General features: G+C 40.5%; 1 protein-coding gene across 1 annotated transcript in view; it reads left to right on the forward strand.

Moving 5' to 3' along the window:
- The first annotated feature begins 1,234 nt into the window (after positions 1-1,234).
- The window catches only part of SGCB (sarcoglycan, beta (43kDa dystrophin-associated glycoprotein)), a 20,535-nt gene continuing 2,951 nt past the window's right edge, over positions 1,235-18,818 (forward strand). Inside the window, exons 1-5 of the mRNA XM_006894151.1 lie at positions 1,235-1,273; positions 9,850-10,059; positions 13,233-13,418; positions 15,119-15,310; positions 15,691-15,822. Of these exons, the coding sequence (XP_006894213.1) occupies positions 1,235-1,273; positions 9,850-10,059; positions 13,233-13,418; positions 15,119-15,310; positions 15,691-15,822 (759 nt within the window). The remainder of the gene's footprint in view (positions 1,274-9,849; positions 10,060-13,232; positions 13,419-15,118; positions 15,311-15,690; positions 15,823-18,818) is intronic.

Genomic DNA, 18,818 nt, shown 5'->3' on the forward strand with positions numbered 1-18,818 from the left:
TCTCCTTCTATCCTCCTTAGTCATTGTCCAACTCTCTGATGCATAACAAGTGATTGCAAAGACCATGGCCTGTATCAGATGCACCTTAGTCTCCAGAGAGCACTTCAGTACTTTAGAGAGGTCCCTAACAGCAGACTTTCCCATCGCAATACATCCCATCACAAGATTGTTGACTGTGGAGCCAAGCAAACTAAAGCTTTGAACAATCTCAATCTCTTTACCATCCATCCTGATGCTGGGGAAGCTTTTTACCACTAGGTCACTCATCATCATTACCATCTCGAAAATCAAATGGAAATCTCATCCCCAATAACACAGAAAATGCAATCAAATTTTATAGTACTTTTAAGATCAAGGCCCCATTCATCTCCTTGACCACTCTTTCAAAATACATCTCATCAAAGCTGTGGTTTTCTCATTTACTTGCTATGCACCTGAAAGTTGGATAATGACTAAAGATGACAGAAGATTATTTTTGGGCTGTAGTCTTGGAGAGGAGTACTGAATATCCAATAGACGTCGAAGAGAACAAACTTGGGGAAAGGAAAACTAGATTGCTCCTTGGAGGCAAGGATGGTGAAGCTTGTCTCATGTACTTTGTGCATGTTTTTAGGAGAAGCTATTCCTTGGAGAAGGACGTCATCTTGGAAAGGTGCAGGGTCAATGTGAGAGAGGAAGACGCACAAGATGGGTTGACATAGTGACTGTAACAATATGCTCAAGTGTGTTGGAGATGATGAGGATCTGTTATTCACAGGGTGGCTATGAATCGCAGAGTCGACTGGACAGCACATAATAACAAAACTTCATCTTCCATCCACGTTGTTATGAGGGTCCCCATTCACAGAGATTCTCATTAACGCCATTCCCACTTTAGCCAGGGAGATCCTAGCTGTGACAAGGAGCGCACCACCACTGGGGCTGCACCAGCCTCCCGTGATGGGAATTGAGAAAGAAAGGGAAGGAGTCTCCTGCGTTTCAGGGACGCCTTTTTGGAAGAACTGCGTCCGTGTTGGCCAACAGCTGTCAGACTGGAGAACACGCACTCAGTGTGCCCAGAGGAGGTGACTGAGCCTGCACTGACAGCCGGCCTCGTTCCCGCGGGGCGGGGGAGGGGACCCGGTGCTGAGCGGCGGGGACTCCCCTCCTCATCATCCGCACCCCCACCCCCGACGCCGGGGCGCATGCGCAGTCAGGGCTCCACGGGAGGGCGCGGCGCTGCGGGCGCGGAAAGATGGCGGCTGCAGCTGCAGCGGCGGCGACCACTGAGCAGGTCTGTGGGCGCCGCGTGACTCAGGACGCGAGGAAGCCGCGCGGCCGAGGGTCCTGCGGGTGCGGGCGCCGCACGGCCGGCCGGTGGGGCCGCGAGGACAGGCTGGGGCCTGGCGGCCCGGGCGGGACGGGAGGTGCAGCCTGAGATGCTGTCCGAGCCCAGTGGATCCCTGGCAGGGTTCCCGCTAGGGACCCAGGCGAGGGAGGGAGGGAGGGGGCGCAGGACGAACTGAGACCCTCGGCCGGACTAGGTCGTCGCCTGGGCGGGGGAGGAGGGCTTGTCGTCTTGGTAGGAGGGTGGTGGCAGTGCCAGCCCAAAGCCTGCGCCAGGACGCACTGGGCTCTGCGGCCAGCGCAGATGAACGTGTAAAAATAACCCAGCTCCCTTGGCCAGGAGGCTCCCTGACACTGGCCAAGAAAAGGGGCAGCTGTTGCCTCCTCTTGTCTCTGCCATTCCTGAAACCCAGTCATCCCAGATCCCACTTCCTCTTGAGTGTTACAAGATTTGTTACAATGTTAGGTGTCCTGCACTTGGTCCCAACTCATAGTGTCCCCGAGTGCAACAGAACAACGCTGCCCGCTCCTGCTCCGTGTCTTCTCAAGCTTGCCGTGTTTGAGTACATTATTGCAAGCCAGTCCATCTGGTTGAGAGTTTTCCCCTCTGGTGGCATAGTCCACAGAGAGTTGTGCTGCTAACGCAGAGGTTTGCATCTCAGACGCTCAACAAGTGATTGAAAAGACCTGAATCTAGTGCACCTTAGTTTTCAAAGTTACATCATTGCTACCCATTAATTTGGAGCGATGCCTCATAGCAGAGTTGGCCAGAGCAATACATCTCTTGATCTTCTAACTGGTAGTAACTAAGATTTTGATTATGGATCTAAGTAAGGTGAAATCATTGACAGTTTCAATCTCTTCTCCATCTGTCAGGATGTTGCTTATCAATTCAGTGGTGAGAATTTTTTTTTTCTTGGTGTTGAGCTGTAATTCGTATTGAAGGCTGTAGTCTTTGATCTTCTGCAGCAAGTATTTCAAGTCCTCCTAACTTTCAGCAAGCCAGTTTGTGTCATCTGCATAATGCTCCAATCCTGACGCAACATTCTTTAGAATGCAGCTTCTCAAATAATTTGTCTCTCAGATGGTTTAAATCCACCAGGATAGATTGATGGGCAAGAGAAAGATGAGTAGTCTTCTCCCAGGTGAGTTACAACCTCAAAAAAAACTCAGGTCAGCTATGAGTCAATTCCAGTTTACCGGCAGTGAATTTGAATTTGAGTTTGAGCAAGTATAATGCATTAGCTGACAGATTGTGATTACTTATCATGAACTGGCAAGAGAACTAACAGGTCTGTCCTGGAGAGGGTAAAACCAAGCTGCTCCTTGGAGCCAAAGATTTTGAGACTTCATCTCACATACTTTGGGCATGTAGCCAGGAGGGACCAGTCCCTGGAGAAGAATATTATACTTGAAAGAGTCAAGGGAGCACAAGAGAGGAAGACTCTGGATGCGGATAAAATGGATTAACAAAATAAGTAGGTTAAGGAAAGTAGGTGTGTCAGAGACAGTGAGATGGGCTCAGGATAGAACAGGGCTTAGAACTATAGTGCGTATGATCACTATCAGTCCTATCTGACTCAAGAGCACGTAACAACAACATACAGATTGAGTAAATGTAGTGAAAGGCTACAAGCCTGACTCACATCTTGCCTGATTTTAACCATGCAACGGTCCCTTGTTCTGTTTAGACAACTACTTCTTGGTCTTTGTACAGGTTCTTCATGAGTACCATGAATGTTGTGAAATTCTCATTCTTCACAACATTAGCCATTATCTGTTATGATCCACAAGGTCAAATGCCTTTGCACAGTCAATAAAATACAGATAACTGTCTTTCTGGTACTGTGCTTTCAGCCAAGATCCCTCAGACATTAACAACGTTCATTCCATATCCTCTTTAATCCATCTTAAAAGTTTGTTCCATATGACTGTGCTATCACAACCAATTTTTAATTATCTTCAGCAAAATCTTATATATGATTTAATGATAAGGCTTACTAGTTTTGTCATTCGGCTGTCAGCTTTCATTGAAATGGGTAGATGTTGTTCTTGGCATAGATGAATGAGTGCTCTCAATGTTTTATCTGCTTTTTGAAGTATCTTACCTGGTATTTAGTCAATTCTTGAAGCTTTGTTTTTGCCAGTGCCTTCCATGCAACTTGGACTTCTCTTGCCGTCAATTCTTTATCGTGTATTAGGTATTATAATACTTGCATGCCAGCCAGTTCTTTTTTGTACAATAATTATGTATTTCTTCCCCTTTCTTTTGGTGTTTTCCTGTATCATTCAGTATTTTGCCCATAACAAAAACAATGGCAACAACAATAACAAAAATCGCCATTGTCATGGAGACACTTCCTACTTCTCCCTTGTAGCAGCCTGCTAGGATAGAGTAGAACTGACCTGTGAGTTTCTGAGACTGTAATCTTTTATGGATTACATGTAATTGTGAAGAGCATGGACTGCACCTTAGTCTCCAGACTGACATAAGTGTTTTTCAGTACTTTGTAGAGGTTCCTGACAGCAGACTACCAATGCAACTCATCTTTTGATTTCCTGGCTGCTGGTACCAAGAGTGTTGATTGTGAAGCCAAGCAAACTAAAGGTGTTAACAGTCTGAGTCTCTTAAAACTCTTAACAGATTGAGTCTCTTCATGATCTATCATGATGTTGCCAGTTGGCCCAGTAGTGAGAATCTTTGTTTTCTTGATTTTGAGCTTCAATCTATATTGAAGGCTGCAGTCGTTGACCTTCTTTTTGTTTTTTTAAAAAAATCTGATTTATTTACAGTTTAAATACATTGTTTTTCACAAAATATCCTTCCCATTTCCTTCACCCCACCCACCCATAGAATTCTGCAACCCTATGATTAACAACCTAGCCCCCCATCCTCACCCCTCTATTTCCACCCCCTTCTTGGATCCTTGTACTCATTCTAAAATAATGGTTTTGTACAGTATTTGTCCTTTAGGGACTGAGTTAGTTAATGCTCTCCAGTATCTCCCATGTTAGGTAGTAATTTACAAAATCCTGCATGCTGCATAGCATTCCTTTGTATGTATACAGTGTACCACAACTTCTCAATCCATTAGTTTGTGGTTGGACATTTGGGCTGTTTCCATGTTCTTGCAGTGGTGAATATTGCTGCTGTGAACATTGGTATACAAATTTATGTTTAGGCCTCAGTTCTCATTTTCTCAGGGTGTATTTTCCAAACAATGGAATAGCTGAATCATTGGAATTTCTCTGTTCAGCTTTTTAAGGAAGCACTAAACTACCTTCCAGAGTGGTTGTACCATTGTACAATCCCAACAACTATGTAGAAGAGTTCCTTTCTCACCACATCCTCTTCAGGTCCTCTGCAGTTTTAGCAAGCAAGGTTGTGTCATCTGCATGCAGGTTGTTGATGATTAATTATTCCACTTTTCCCATAGAATCTTTCAGTATTGCAACTCAAGGCTGGATTTTGGTTGTTTTTGTTTTTTCTTTGGTTCTTTCAGCTTGAGAAATTCTGAGTGTGTTCTTCCCTTATGTTTTTCTAATTCTTGGTCTTTGCACATTTCCTTTTAATAATGTTGTCTCAAGAGCTGCCCTTTGAAATCTTCTATTTGGCTCTTTAACTTCATTATTTCTTGCATTTATTTGCTTTAACTACTCTGTGTTCACAAACAAAGATTACTGTCATCTGACAAACACGGTAGTCTTTTTTTTTTTAAATGATATTTTTGCTTTTTTAACTTGTGGTGTCCTGTACATCATCCCAAAGCTAGACTGGTCATCAGTCATCATTGTTCAGTCTGCCAAATCTATTCTTAAGATGGTCTCTAAATTCAAGTGGGATTTTGATATTGTTATTGTTATGTGCCATTGAACCACCTTCAACTCGTAGTGACCCTATGTATAACAGCTCTGAACCCTACCCTATTCTGAGCCAGTCTCGCTTTCTCTGACACACTGCCTCAGCTATCAGGCCAATCCATCTCCTCTGGGGTCTTCCTCTCCTGTGTTGTTCTTCCACCCTTTCGAGCATGATGTCATTCTCCAAGGACTGGTCTCTCCTGGCCATGTGCCCAAAGTATGTGACACTGAGCTTCAAAATCCTTGCCTTCAAGGAGAAGCTTGGTTTCACCCTCTCCAAGACAGACCTGTTTGTTCTCCTGGCAGCCCATGGTGAGATAGTTTCAGGGTAACACTTTTGCTTTCATGAACTTGTTTTCATTTTCTTCAGCTTGAGCTCGCATATTTTTATATTTGCATAATTGATTGTCTTCTCTACAGTTGGTCCCTGGCCTTGATCCAACTGATGACATTGAGCTCCATATCCCTTTCCCCAGATGTAGTTGATTTGATTTTTGTGTATTCATCCATCAAGGTCTATGTGTATGATCACCTTTAATGCTATATTTTAAAAATGTTTGCAATGAATAGGTCTTTGGTCTTAAAAAATTCTCTCATTTGCTTTCCAACGTTGTTTTTCTATCACCACGTTCTTGTTTTCCAATCACTTAGCCATCTGTGTTTCACATCTTTGCATTCTGATCAACAGTAGTCATCAATGCATCTAAGTGCATTTTAATACCTCTCACCCCAGAAAAGTTGACAAAAACCTTCCTCTTTGGTATCAGTGGTTAACACTTAAGTTTGAGTTATATTCATATTAACTGATCTTCCTTGAAGGTATGTAGATAGTTGTTGTTGTTGTGTACCATGGAGTAGGAACCAACCTATAGCTGACCCTCTGGGGGGTTTTCAAAGGCAATTAATCACACGGGAGGAGATTGGCTATCCTTCTTTGGATCAGCTGGTGGCCTCGAACTGGGTGCCTTTGGGATTGCAGCACAGCTTCTTGCCACTTGGCCGCCAGAGCACATGAAGATAGTATCCTGTAAAAAAACAAAAACAAAACAAAACAAAAAACACAACATCAAAAACAAACAAAAAGCCAACCCAGCATTGTACTCAGGGTAGATCTTGAAAAGTTGTTCTTTTTGATTATGAATTTGACACCACTCTTCTTTTGCTTTTTCACTCGTAACTTAGTATTCCGTATGACTGACTGATTCACAATGGCCAATACCTGGCCATTTCGGCTGAGCAATTCCTAGGATGTTGTTCTTTATGTATTCTGTTTGTTTGTGTTACTTCCTAATTTCCTAGATCCATACTTTGTGAATTCTATGTTATGGTTATTAATGGATGAGTGAAGCTGATTATTCTCCTTTTGAGTGATGTCGCATCAGCAAATGAAGGTCCTGAATGCTTTACCTATTCCCGTTACTGAGGAAGATGCTACATTGAGTAAACTCTTCCCAAGTGCTATTTCAAGTGCTTTCCGACTTGATACGTTTATCTTCCAGCACGATATCAGAGAGTGTTTCACTGTTACTCATAAGGTTGTCACAGCAGTTTTTCTTATAAATCAACCTGCTTGCTGTTTTTTGTTGTCATGTACCATCAAGTTGGAACCAACTCATAGCTTACTCTCGAGCAGGTTTTCAGATGCCATAGTCACACCAGAGTAGATCACCCACTTTTTTCCCACAGCGCCACTGGCAAATTCAGCCCATCAAGGAGACACCAGCTTTGGGTTAGCAGCACAATTTCCTACTGACTGAACCAGCACATTCCCTGAAGTAGCCCAGCACCCGTGTCTATGCATGTCTGTGCACAAGGGAGCTCTGGTGGCCTGATGGGTAAGGAGTTGCACTGTTCTTCAAAGGTGGTGCTTTGACAATCCGAATCCTTCTGTGGGAGAAAGATAGAACCTCTGAAAATTCCCTGGATGGTCAGCTGTGAGTCAGTTCCAACCCAACAGCAATGAACAATTTATGTGTATGTAAATATATACTTAAACATGCATCTGTGCATAGGTAGAGGCATCAAAGCTCAAATTTATTGTGTCTAATCAGAGCTACTGACTCATAGCACACTTTCAGTGGGTTTTGGGGAGGTTGTAATTGTACCAAAGAGACATTGGTGGAATTGAACCACCAAAACTCTGCCCAGAAATGTTTTATGCAGTATGTTTATTAAGAACTGAGAAGCAAAGTGTGTAGTACAATGTTGTGTTGTAGGTATAGGGAGCCTCTGAACAACACAGCTGAGCCTTGCCCCTATCCTGCATCATCCTCATGATTTCTGATATAGTCAAGCCTGTTGTTACAGTCACTGTGTCAGTTTGTGTTGTTGGGAGTCTTCCTGTTTCTCTGACCTTCTGCCTTTGCCAACACACTGTCCTTTTGCAAGGACTGAACCCTCCAGACAGCATACCCAAAGTATATGTAAGATGGAGTTTCACTGTTATGTCTACAGAACACCCTGGTTGCACTTCTAAGATGGACTTGTGTGTTCTTTTGGCAGTCCATGAGATATTCAGTACTCTTCTCCAACACCATAATTCAAAGACATTAGTTCTTCTGTCATCCTTACAACTTTCACATACATCGGAAGAAATTGAAAGATTATGATTTATGCCAGTCACACCTTAGTCTTTAAACTAATATCCTTGCTCTTTAGGACTTTGGAGAGGTCCTTGACAACAGATTTTCCCAATGCAACAAGTCTTTTGATTTCTTGACAGCTGTTACCATGGATGTTGATTGCGGAACTGAGTAAAATGAAATCACTGATAACTTCAGTCTTTTCCATCATGATGTTGTTGCCTATGTAAGATGTTGTGATGTAATCCATATTGAAGACTGTAATCTTTCATGTTCTGCAGCGAGGGTTTCACATCTTCAGTTTCAGCATGCAAGATGTGTCATCTACATAAGCAATGTTGTTAATGAGTATTCATTCCTCTAGTCCTGATGCTACGTTCTTCTTTGTATAGTCCAGCTTATTACATCCACTTCCTAAATAACATGCCTCCAGAAACTCTATGAACTTTGATAAATGTCAATAGTGGTAGAGGGGCTTCGAGCCTTTTGTTCATAGGGTCGCTATGAGTCGTGCTCGACTCGAAGGCCATCAACAACAACATATAGATTGAATATATATGGAGAAAGAATACAATCCTGACACACACCTTTCCTTATTTTAAACCATACCATGTTCTCTTGTTCTGTTCAGACAACAGCTTTTTAAAAAAAAATATTTCAATGAAAATTTACAGAGACTTTGGGGTTCCATTCATTCATTGTTGCATTTTTCTCCCCTTCCCAACCCTCCTCCCTAGTACACTACCCTCTTGGAAAAGTAAAAGAAAAATTCTTATATTGTTTTACAAACTCTCGCCCAGGTCCACTCCACTTGCAGCCTTCGCTCTGAACCCCTGTCATGACAAAGATACCTAATCACATATCCCTTTTAAACAGTTTTCTCCCTCATCTGTTTCCATGCAGTATACATTATTGAACCCATCTTTCTCAGTCTCCCCCCAACCCCGATGTAAGTCCTGCTTTACAACAGTGGCACCATGCAGTATTTGTTCTTTTGTGACTGAGATACCTCACTCAGCATAATGCCCTCCAGGGTCACCCATTTTGAATAATATTGCTTGAGTTCCTTGTTTTTCAATGCAGCATAGTATTCCATTGTGTGAATACACCACAGCTTCTCTGTCCATTTGTTTGTTGATGGACACTTAGGTTGTTTCCAACTCCCTGCTGTTGTGAACAAAGCCGCAATAAATATGTGCATATATCTACTTGGGTGGCAGTTATGATATCTTTGGGGTATATTCCCAGTAGTGGAATTTCTGGGTCAAATGGTATTTGCAACTTTTTGAGAAAGCACTATACCACCTTCCATAGTAGTTGCACCATTTTACACTCCCTCCAACAGTGAATAAGGGTTCCAGTTTCTCCACAACTTCGCCAGCATTTGTTGCTTGCTGTTCTGTTAAATTTTGCTATTCTGACCTGGGTGAGATGATATCTCATAGTTGTTTTAGACAATAGCTTCTTGATCTAGGTATAGGTTTTGCATGAACACAGTTAAGTGTCCTGGGATTCTCATTCCTCTCAGTGTTAGCCAGAATACGTAGTGCTCTACAGTCAAATGCCTTGGCACAGCCAGTAAAACACAGATGGATCTTAGCTGAAAGCAGAGAATACCATAAGGATGTTTTTCTGTGTTTTATTAATTATGTTACCAATCGTCACACTGAAAGCTTGCCTATTCAGCTCCCTTCAAGCACAGCTCTTATTTATAGCCAACTTAGTATGGCAGGAAGTCTACATGACACGCATGTCATTTTTAACAATAACTAACCAATTCCGTTTTCTTTGGTTATGAACTTGCAGTTCATAGGGAGCTCTAGTGGTATAGCGAGTTGCACTGCCAACCATGCCTTTCTGGTGGTTCCAATCTGCCAGTGGCTCCATGGCAGCAAGAGGAGCAGTCTCCCCATGTGATTTACAGCCTCAGAACCCCAGTGGAAGGTCAGCAGTGAGTGGGTTCTGACTCTGGGCAATGAGATTGTCACACTTTCTTTAGTAACAGATTTCTGTTTGATACATAAATACATCATAAAGAAAGACTGTGATATAGTTCCATTGTGTGGCGTTTTGTCTTTAGCAAAGTTCCAATGGTCCTGTAAAGAAGTCTATGCGGGAGAAGGCTGTTGAGAGGAGGAATGTGAACAAAGAACACAACAGTAACTTTAAAGCTGGTTATATTCCCATTGATGAAGATCGTCTCCATAAAACAGGACTGAGAGGGAGAAAGGGCAATTTAGCCATCTGTGTGATTGTCCTTCTCTTTATCCTGGCTGTCATCAACTTAATTGTGAGTATATGATGGGGAATATTGCTTGTCAAATTACCTTGAGTGGTTTTTTTTAATCTTTTTTACAGCAAAATCATGTATTTTGCTCCTATGATTTCTTTGACTACTGTCTTACTTTCTATTTCCTATATGTATGCTGTACCTTTTATTGACTTTTAATGATTATATAAAACTAATCTGTGATGTTAATGTTTTCATGTATGAATTTCCTTGGAAGAAAAGGGTCATGGTTTCTCCAGTTTAAAGGATATAACTTTTAATAAGAATAGAGTCAATTTAATAGAAGAGATTTTTGCAAAAATAATTTTATTTCCTTCCTCTTTCCTAAAAGATAGAATGTTTTCTGATTTTATTGACCTTTTCCTGCACTCAGTCTTGGTCTCCTCAGCTAGATTTTGAAGCCAGACAGTAAATGGTTATATTTTTAAGGCCTCAGTTCTCAGTATCAAAGAATGATAGGATCCAGTTCACACTAAGTTGTTGAGGACCTGGCATGTTGCCTTTTCCAGAAAATTTCTGGAAACTTTTGTAAGTTTTTAAAGAAAATCGTTTTTCAGCTCAGATTGTAAGAGTTAAATCCTAAATTAGCAGGTGAGTCATGATTTTTATTAAGAATATTGATTGTTATATCTAAGACTGATCTTAAAATGGTATGCAGATTTTCTAGAATACAGATTACTGTTTGTGAAAAATTAGTCAATTAAAAATTAAAGACTGCTAATTTTATAGTAATTAGCTTGACAAATACTAAGTAAAAATTACCAAAAAAAAGGTTATCCAGCAAAATGTAGAAATTACCATACAATGTCATTAATAACACATGCAAGCAAAATCTTGCTGAAGATTATCCAAAAATAACTAGTACATAGTGAACTGCTAGAAGTACAAATCAAATTTAGAAGAGGCCGTGGCACTAGGGATATAATTGTGGATGTTAGATGGCTCGTGGCTGAGAGTATAAAGTACCAGAAGGATGTCTTCTTGTGTTTCTCGAATATGCAGAGGGATTTGACTGTGTGGAACACAACAGTTACGGCTAACATTGAGAAGAATGGCAATCTCAGAACCCTTAATTGTATCTTGTATCCATGCAAAACCTGTACGTAGATGAAGAAGCTTTTGTATGGACAGAACAAGGGAATACTGCATGGTTCAAAATCAAGGAAAGTGTTCATAAGGACTGTATCCTTGCTTCATACCTATTCAAGTCTATATACTGAAGATTATTCAAGAAGTTGAACTTTATGAAGTTGTGCTTCATCCCAAAGACATGTGTTCAAATCCCCCAGCTCTTACGTTGGAGGATGGGTGATTTCTCGCCCCATGCCTGCTGGAGAGTCAGCTATGAGTTGATTTCGACTTGACAGCACATAATAATAACAACCATGAATAACAATTCTAGGATTACATGTCTTGAAATTTTTTTGTGTCTTAAATTTACTTTATTTGAGACTTCTTGTTTGAAGATGACAGAATAGTATCCCTTTCTTTTTCCTTAAAAAAGGTCATCCCAAAGCAATAAGGTCAAGAAACAGAGCTGTCCTTGAAAAGAGAATAAGAATTTAAATTGAGCCATAATATATGCAGATAAAATGTACAAGGAATCACAAATAAGTTATCAGATAGAAGAAAATTTAGCCACATGTTGGGCTAAGGGCCTCACACAATTCTGAAATGTCTCAGGAAATCAAAGTGCCATTACCATAGAAAATGGAGGTGAGACACTGACTGGAATGGGTGAAGAGAAGCTAATTTGAACACCCTTTTTAAGGAGCAGGGAGATTCTCAGGTCCCCTTTCCCTTAGTTAGACAATTGTACCTCCAAACGCCATGCAAAACTTGAAGTTCATTCTGTGAATGCACTGAGTGGAGAGGTTGCTGCCTCAGTTTACTGCGCAGAGAGGAGAGGTGAGTTTTCATACTGAAAGCAGGAAGCCTGCAAACTGAGAGGGAGACTGCCTATCTTGTGCACGCAGGCATCAGGCCCATGTCCCCCAGGCAAGAGACAGTTAGGCTTTCTCTGGGAAACTCAAGCACCAGAGAGAAAAGCCCTCAGAGGTCACTGACCTCAGGCAGCCAATAATAGAGAAGAAAGACTAGAAGATAAAGAGAACTTTTCCAAAAATAAAAGTTCATCAAAACTAAAGGCATTGATTTCACATCAAGAACTGTACACCAAGGCAGACTCTGGCATGAAGGATTAAAAGGATAGTTTCAATCATGCACATTCACAAGTAGAAAGACACTAAACCTAAAAAGTGGAATGTCCAAGGGTCCAGGAAGCGAGAGAGGGGAAAGGTGTGTGCAGGTGAAGATGTCTGCGATCCCAGCTGTGTGGCAGGCCCACACAGTAACCAGTGCAGATTGGAGCGGGAAGCTAGGGGCTCAGAACATTTCCTGGGGAAGAAAGACAGAACTAAGATATTGGAGGGTTTTGAAAGGATTGAAAGTCAGACTTTTAAAGAAACTAAGCCAAAAGGAAAAAAAAGACAAATTTTAAACTCTCTGAAATAAAAATGTACAAGAAAGAAGCTGTAATCAGAGTACTTATCTCGCCTGTTAGTGAGCAGTGATTATGTGGTCATGACACTGAAAACTGGAAATGAGGAGTTGGTCAAGACTTGAGATTCGAGTTGGAAGCGAGAAGAGGTATAAATGAGCTAAATTTATTATCTGCCAACTAGTAAATTAGTAAATACGACCTAGAGTTTGTGAATGGAAAAATAGCAACATTAAGTGTCTTTTTTAAACTGTGTACCTTTAATTCCACCTCCATGTGGACAAAATGCCAGATAGAAAAGTTACAGTTGGTGAATTGTGAAAGGGGTAGAAAAAAATAATGGACTTCTCTTTTCCTACAAAAAAATCATAGACCTTTTACCACATTTGGACTTTTAGCTGCTTGCATATAATGCTTTGGTAAAAATAAAATTTCTTTTCTTCATAAATAGAAAACTAATTGATATATCCATGGAGGTGGTGTAACATTTAGAAACCATTTAGAAAACCTAATCCTCAAATTCTTTGCATCAAGTCAGAACCAGGTCATAGCTGACACCCCAGTGGAGTATTGGAGGCTGTAAATCTCACAGGACGAGATCCAGTCTTTCTCCCCTTTGGCTGTGGTGATGCTTATACTCTTCTTGTAAAACAATGCTTGTTTCTCTTCTTAGATCACACTTGTCATCTGGGCTGTGATTCGAATTGGACCTAATGGCTGTGACAGCCTGGAGTTCCATGAAAGTGGTCTGCTGCGATTTAAGCAAGTCTCTGACATGGGCATCATACATCCTCTTTATAAGAGCACAGTAGGAGGAAGGCGAAATGAGAATTTGGTCATTACTGGCAACAACCAACCTGTAAGTCATCACATGAATTAAAACAGAGTGTGAATGGAAGAGTGGTATTAGAGAAAAGTTCCTTGCAAAATTATTATCAGAAAGATAAGTTAGTGTTTAGAAATTAATGTTCTCTGTTAGGGAAAATGTGTAAATATATTTAATAATATATAAATTCTTAGTAATATATAATATATACGTATGTTTAATAAAAATATTGAAGTTAGATATTTTCCTACTGGTCTAGATTTTGTTCATTGATGGCATTTTCTTTGACAAATATAATTTTTGTATCACTTTCACTGTAAAAACAAGTTGCATCGAGCTGATGCCTCCTCATGGCCATCCCATGTTGTCACAGTAGAATTGTGTGCCAGGAGGATTTAGGTGACTGATTTTTTTGGGAAGTTGATTTCCATACCAATTTTTCTGAGGTGCCTCCCTGTGGGTGGACTTGAACCTCAGTCCTTCCAGTCAGCAGCTAAATGTGTTGATCATTGCACCATCCAGAACCTCTGTCCTCACGCTCAACTCAGTTTGTTGCCTTTGAGTCAGAACCACCTCATAGCTGATCCTCCAGTGGGTTTTCAGAGGCTGTAAATAGCACAGGGGTAAACTGCCTGTCTTTCTCCGGCAGTGCATTTTGTGAATTCCAGCCAAACATTGCCTTTAGGTTAGAAGCACGGGCTTCCTGCGGATTTTATGACCAGAGATTCGTCTTCATACTAAGAAGTTGCCCTTAACTTAGTGGTAAGGAATTGTGCTGTCAATCCAACGGGATATGGTTCAAATCTACTATCCATGGGAGAAAGATTCTCTCATGTGATTTATTGACTCTGAAAACCTGCTTGAAAGTCAGCTATGAGTCAGTTCCAAGTCATTGGTACCCAACAATAATAAGAGCAAGTGGAATATAGCACATAGAGTACCCTGTGCTTTCTGGTAGCCTGACAGAATAAAGGCTAATGAGTAGTCCACTCTCAAGTGGCTGCCAGAACCATTAGAAACTCAGAGCAGTGTTCTTACGTAGAACATAAGTCATACTAGGTCTTGGGCCATGTGTCCTGTAACTCATGTACTTTTGCAGAGTATTCTAAGCAAATAAACATGTAAACCTTCATTTCAAAGAAGTCTTTTCCCTAGAGAGTGGAAAAGAGAGAATTTTTAAAGAATAGTCATGATGTGTGTTTGTGATTTAGATGTTTTCTGAACATTACATTATGTACAACCAACACCTGAAATACAAACAACCTTGTTCTTATGTCTATCTTAAAGTCAAGTATGTATGTAAAAAAGTTGGATATATGTCTTATCTGACATCAGTTAGTCAAATGTTTGTCCTAGTTTATATTATGCAGTGTACTTTTCTTTTGATCAAAAGATTAGAGAAATACTTTAGCTATACTAAAATGTGTTTAACATACTAATAACATAGTAATGATAATTTTTGAGATTCATCAAAAAGTAGCATGTGTTTGTTACTATGATCCATTGTTTGTACCTCAAACTTTTAATATAATAGTCTTTATTGAGGCTGGGACCACAGACATACATGTTAGCAAACGTTACCCACTGAACATTGTACAGTGGCTCCTGACTGTGTTTCTGAACATTGTTCTGTTGTTACAGAGTTCTTTTATAATATTCTCCATAAAGTTTGAATGAAGTAGTAGTAGTCTTTAAACACATAAGCAATTTAATGATAAAGTATTTTTCTGAAGATTGTTTTTCAGCAAGGGACAACAACGCTCAGTGTAGAAAAGAACAAAACTTCCATTACTAGCGACATTGGCATGCAGTTTTTCGATCCAAGGACTCAAAATGTTTTATTCAGCACAGACTATGAAACTCATGAATTTCATCTGCCAAGTGGAGTGAAAAGTTTGAATGTTCAGAAAGCATCTACTGAAAGGGTATGTTTTCTTTGTATTCTCTTAGAATGCTAATGTTGGAGGACACTTGTCCAAAATTGTACATTAGTAATGAACTATAGAAATGATTTCTGAGAGTGTAGTCTCTGAAGTTGTACATTCAGAAGGGAAGTTTTATTGTTTAAAAGTGGTGTGAAAGAATATATTCCAGAACCATGGAAACATTAGTTCTAGATCTTGTGATTAGCTAGCTTATATTGTTCATGTTCAAGCCATCTCTCTGTCTCAATTTGCACATCTATAAAATATAAACAACAAACTCTTGCTTCCCATAGCTCATAGTTGAAACTCTCATTTATCTCTGATGATAATTCTCATATTAATTTAAAAACTCTTCTGTCACCTTTTTTTCCCCATTTCAGATTACCAGCAATGCTACTAGTGATTTAAATATAAAAGTTGATGGACGTGCTACTGTGCGTGGAAATGAAGGAGTGTTCATTATGGGCAAAACTATTGAATTTCATATGGGTGGTAACATGGAATTAAAGGCTGTGAGTATACCTATATATATATATTAAGAGTAGGTTATAAGTCGTTCTTCTAAGTGGCATAACACTGGTCTGTCCATTTGCTGTACAGAGGTAACTCATGGTTGCTGTGATGCTAAACACTGTGACACTGATGTGTCAAATGTGATAATGGTCACCCATGGTGGACAGTGTTTGGTGGAGCTTCCCGATTAAAACAAGCTTGAAAGCAGGAGTGGCATCCACTTCCGAAATAGCTTGCCTCCGGAAACCCTAGGAACCTGGAGTCCTAGGATGAAAGTTATACAGGTGTTCAGGTCTTTTGTTCATAGGGTCACTGTGAGTTGTCTATGACTCAATGGCACCTAACAGCAAGAACAATTAATATGTTGTTGTTGTTGTTATGTGCCATCAAGCCACTTGCAACTCACAGCGACCCTATGTACAACAGCCCTGAAACCTGCTCTGTCCTGTGCCAACTTTATTGTCTCTGACATACCTACCCTCATTGCCTGAGTCACTGCATCAAACCATCTCATCCATGATCTCCCTCTCTTTCTCGGTCCCTCCACTCTTCCAAGCGTGACATCCCTCTCCAAAGACTGGTCCCTCCTTGCAACATGCCCAAAATATGTCAGATGAAGCCTCAGAATCCTAGCCTCCAAGAAGCAGCTTGGTTTCACTCTCTCCAAGACAGACCTATTTGTTTTCTTGGCAGTCCATGGTATATTCAACGCTTTTCTCCAGCACCACAGCTCAAAGGCATCAAATCTCTTTCTATTATCTCTAGTCTTTGCCCAGCTTTCCTGACTGCTGGTACCAAGAGTGTTGATTGTGGAGCCAAGCAAACTAGAGCTGTTAACAATCTCAGTCTCTTCACCATCCATCATAATGCTGCATATATTAATATAGATTGTTAAGTAAAAAGAAATTATGGTACAATTTGTGAAAGATCTTATTTTTGTTATTAAAACTTATGTATGTTTATAAAAACATTGAATGTCAACACTATAGCCACGGATAGCAGGATGACAGACCATTTTTATTTCTTTTTCTTTTTCTTGTATTTTCTAATTTTTCCCACCTGTAATGACTACTGGTATAATTTTAAAAAAGAAAAAAAAATCCATCTAGATGATCAAAGTTAAGTATCTTTACCCTGAAATTTGTTTGTTATTGTTGGGGTTTATTTTCAATTTAAAGGGTTGGGGTGTCTTTCAGGATTTCATCTCCAGTGATTTGTGTGGAAAAAACTCTTAGCAAATATTACATATCATGTAACTTATGTGTACTTACGATTATGCAGGCAGTTCACATCTGCTGGCTCCTCCACGGGAGGAAGATGGGCAGCCTCTGAAAACCGACTGGAGGGTCAACTATGAGTTGGTCCTAAGTCCACAATTCATAACATGTTTGTATTTCTAATTGTTAATTGTAAAGGAACAAGGTTTTACCTCTATTTAGCTATTGACAAGTGAACCTTTTTTAACCATAAAGATTATATTTGAACATCAGTGGGCTTCATATGATGTAGCCAACGCATGATTATTAAATATGTATTTTTGGGCACTGATAGTACAGTGGGTTTGCACTTGATTAGAACTCCATCTCACATGGTTTGGATATGTCACCAGGAGGGACCAGTCCTTGGAGAGAGCCATCAAGCTTGGAAGGATAGACGGTCAGCACAGGAGAGGAAGACCCTGGATGAGATGGATTGACATAGTCACTGTGGCAATGGAGTCAGGAGTGTTTGAGATGGTTAGATTGGCTTAGGGTAGGGCAGGACTCAGAGCCATTGTTCATAGGGTCTCTATGAATCATAGTTGACTCGACAGCATATAACAACTAATCTAAAAAAGTTAATGATTCGAACTCACCCAGTGGTACCACAAAAGTAAAATCCTGGTGATCTCTTTCCATTAAGATTACAGCCAGAAAAACAACAGAGTAATTCTGCTCTGTATGAGTAGACATAGGGGGTTGTCGTGAGCAGAAATGGACTCAGTGACAGCTGACATCACTGTGTGCTAAAGCAATTTACCCTAAAACCCCAACATTCACTGCTGGCCAGTTGAGTCCCAGCAACCCTACAGGACATAGTGAAACTGCTCCTTCGTATTTCTGAGGCTGCTGCTCTGTGGAAACAGACTACGTCATCTTTGTCCCTAAGAGGGTGTGGCAGCCTCCACAGCTGACCTTTTGGTTAGTGGTCAGGCGCTTTAACACTGTGCCTCAGATTTGTCTTTCCAAACAATTTAAGTTAATTTTATCAGGGTTTATACATAATACTTGCCCTTTTTTTAAAAAAAATGTATTTTCATATTTTTTAAATAAAATTTAACATTTAAGTAATTCCTGTAACTTTCATGGGCTTTTTATCTTTTTTATGTGCTTTTTTCTTCAAGTGCATATTTCCATCTCTCAGTATTAAAGATGAACTTAGTGTATGATTCTTGCAGAAGCACAGTAGCAGTAGGACATCAGTTTTGCATACACGGTGTTAAGAAGCTGCTCCTCTGAGTCTAGGGCTGAAGAGGGGCTACGGTGGGCTCCGTGTCCTGCACCAGAAAGTCAGAAGTGCGAGGTGACCACTAACAATTTACCTAAACCCTTTTGTCCTCGTCACCTAAAAATATCTCACCAGTGTTTCTGCCCTTTGCTGTGTTGTTAATGTAGCAAATGCTGCTTAAAGTAGTTGCTGCCTTAAGAGTGGGACCTGACGCATGGCTGACCCTACAGCGAGCGTTATGATTCTGTAAATCACAGGGGAGGAGACTGCCCACTGTTTTCTCACAGAGCAGTTGGGGGATTAAAAATTCAGTCTCTGGGTTGGCAGCACATCATATATATCAGTTTTTCCATAGCTGAATTTTCAGCATTGAAATAATAATTCTTTTCATGGTTTAGTTATTATGAGACATTAATTTTAAAGTGTTCTGCTGTTTTTTATGTGCCGTCAAGTCACCTGGGACTCAGGGACCCTAAGTAGAAGAGCTCTGAAGGTTGTCCTGTCCTGA

The sequence above is a fragment of the Elephantulus edwardii genome, unplaced genomic scaffold (genome assembly GCF_000299155.1).
Source record: "Elephantulus edwardii isolate Elephantulus edwardi_28Jun2011 unplaced genomic scaffold, EleEdw1.0 scaffold00137, whole genome shotgun sequence".
Lineage (NCBI taxonomy): Eukaryota > Metazoa > Chordata > Mammalia > Macroscelidea > Macroscelididae > Elephantulus > Elephantulus edwardii.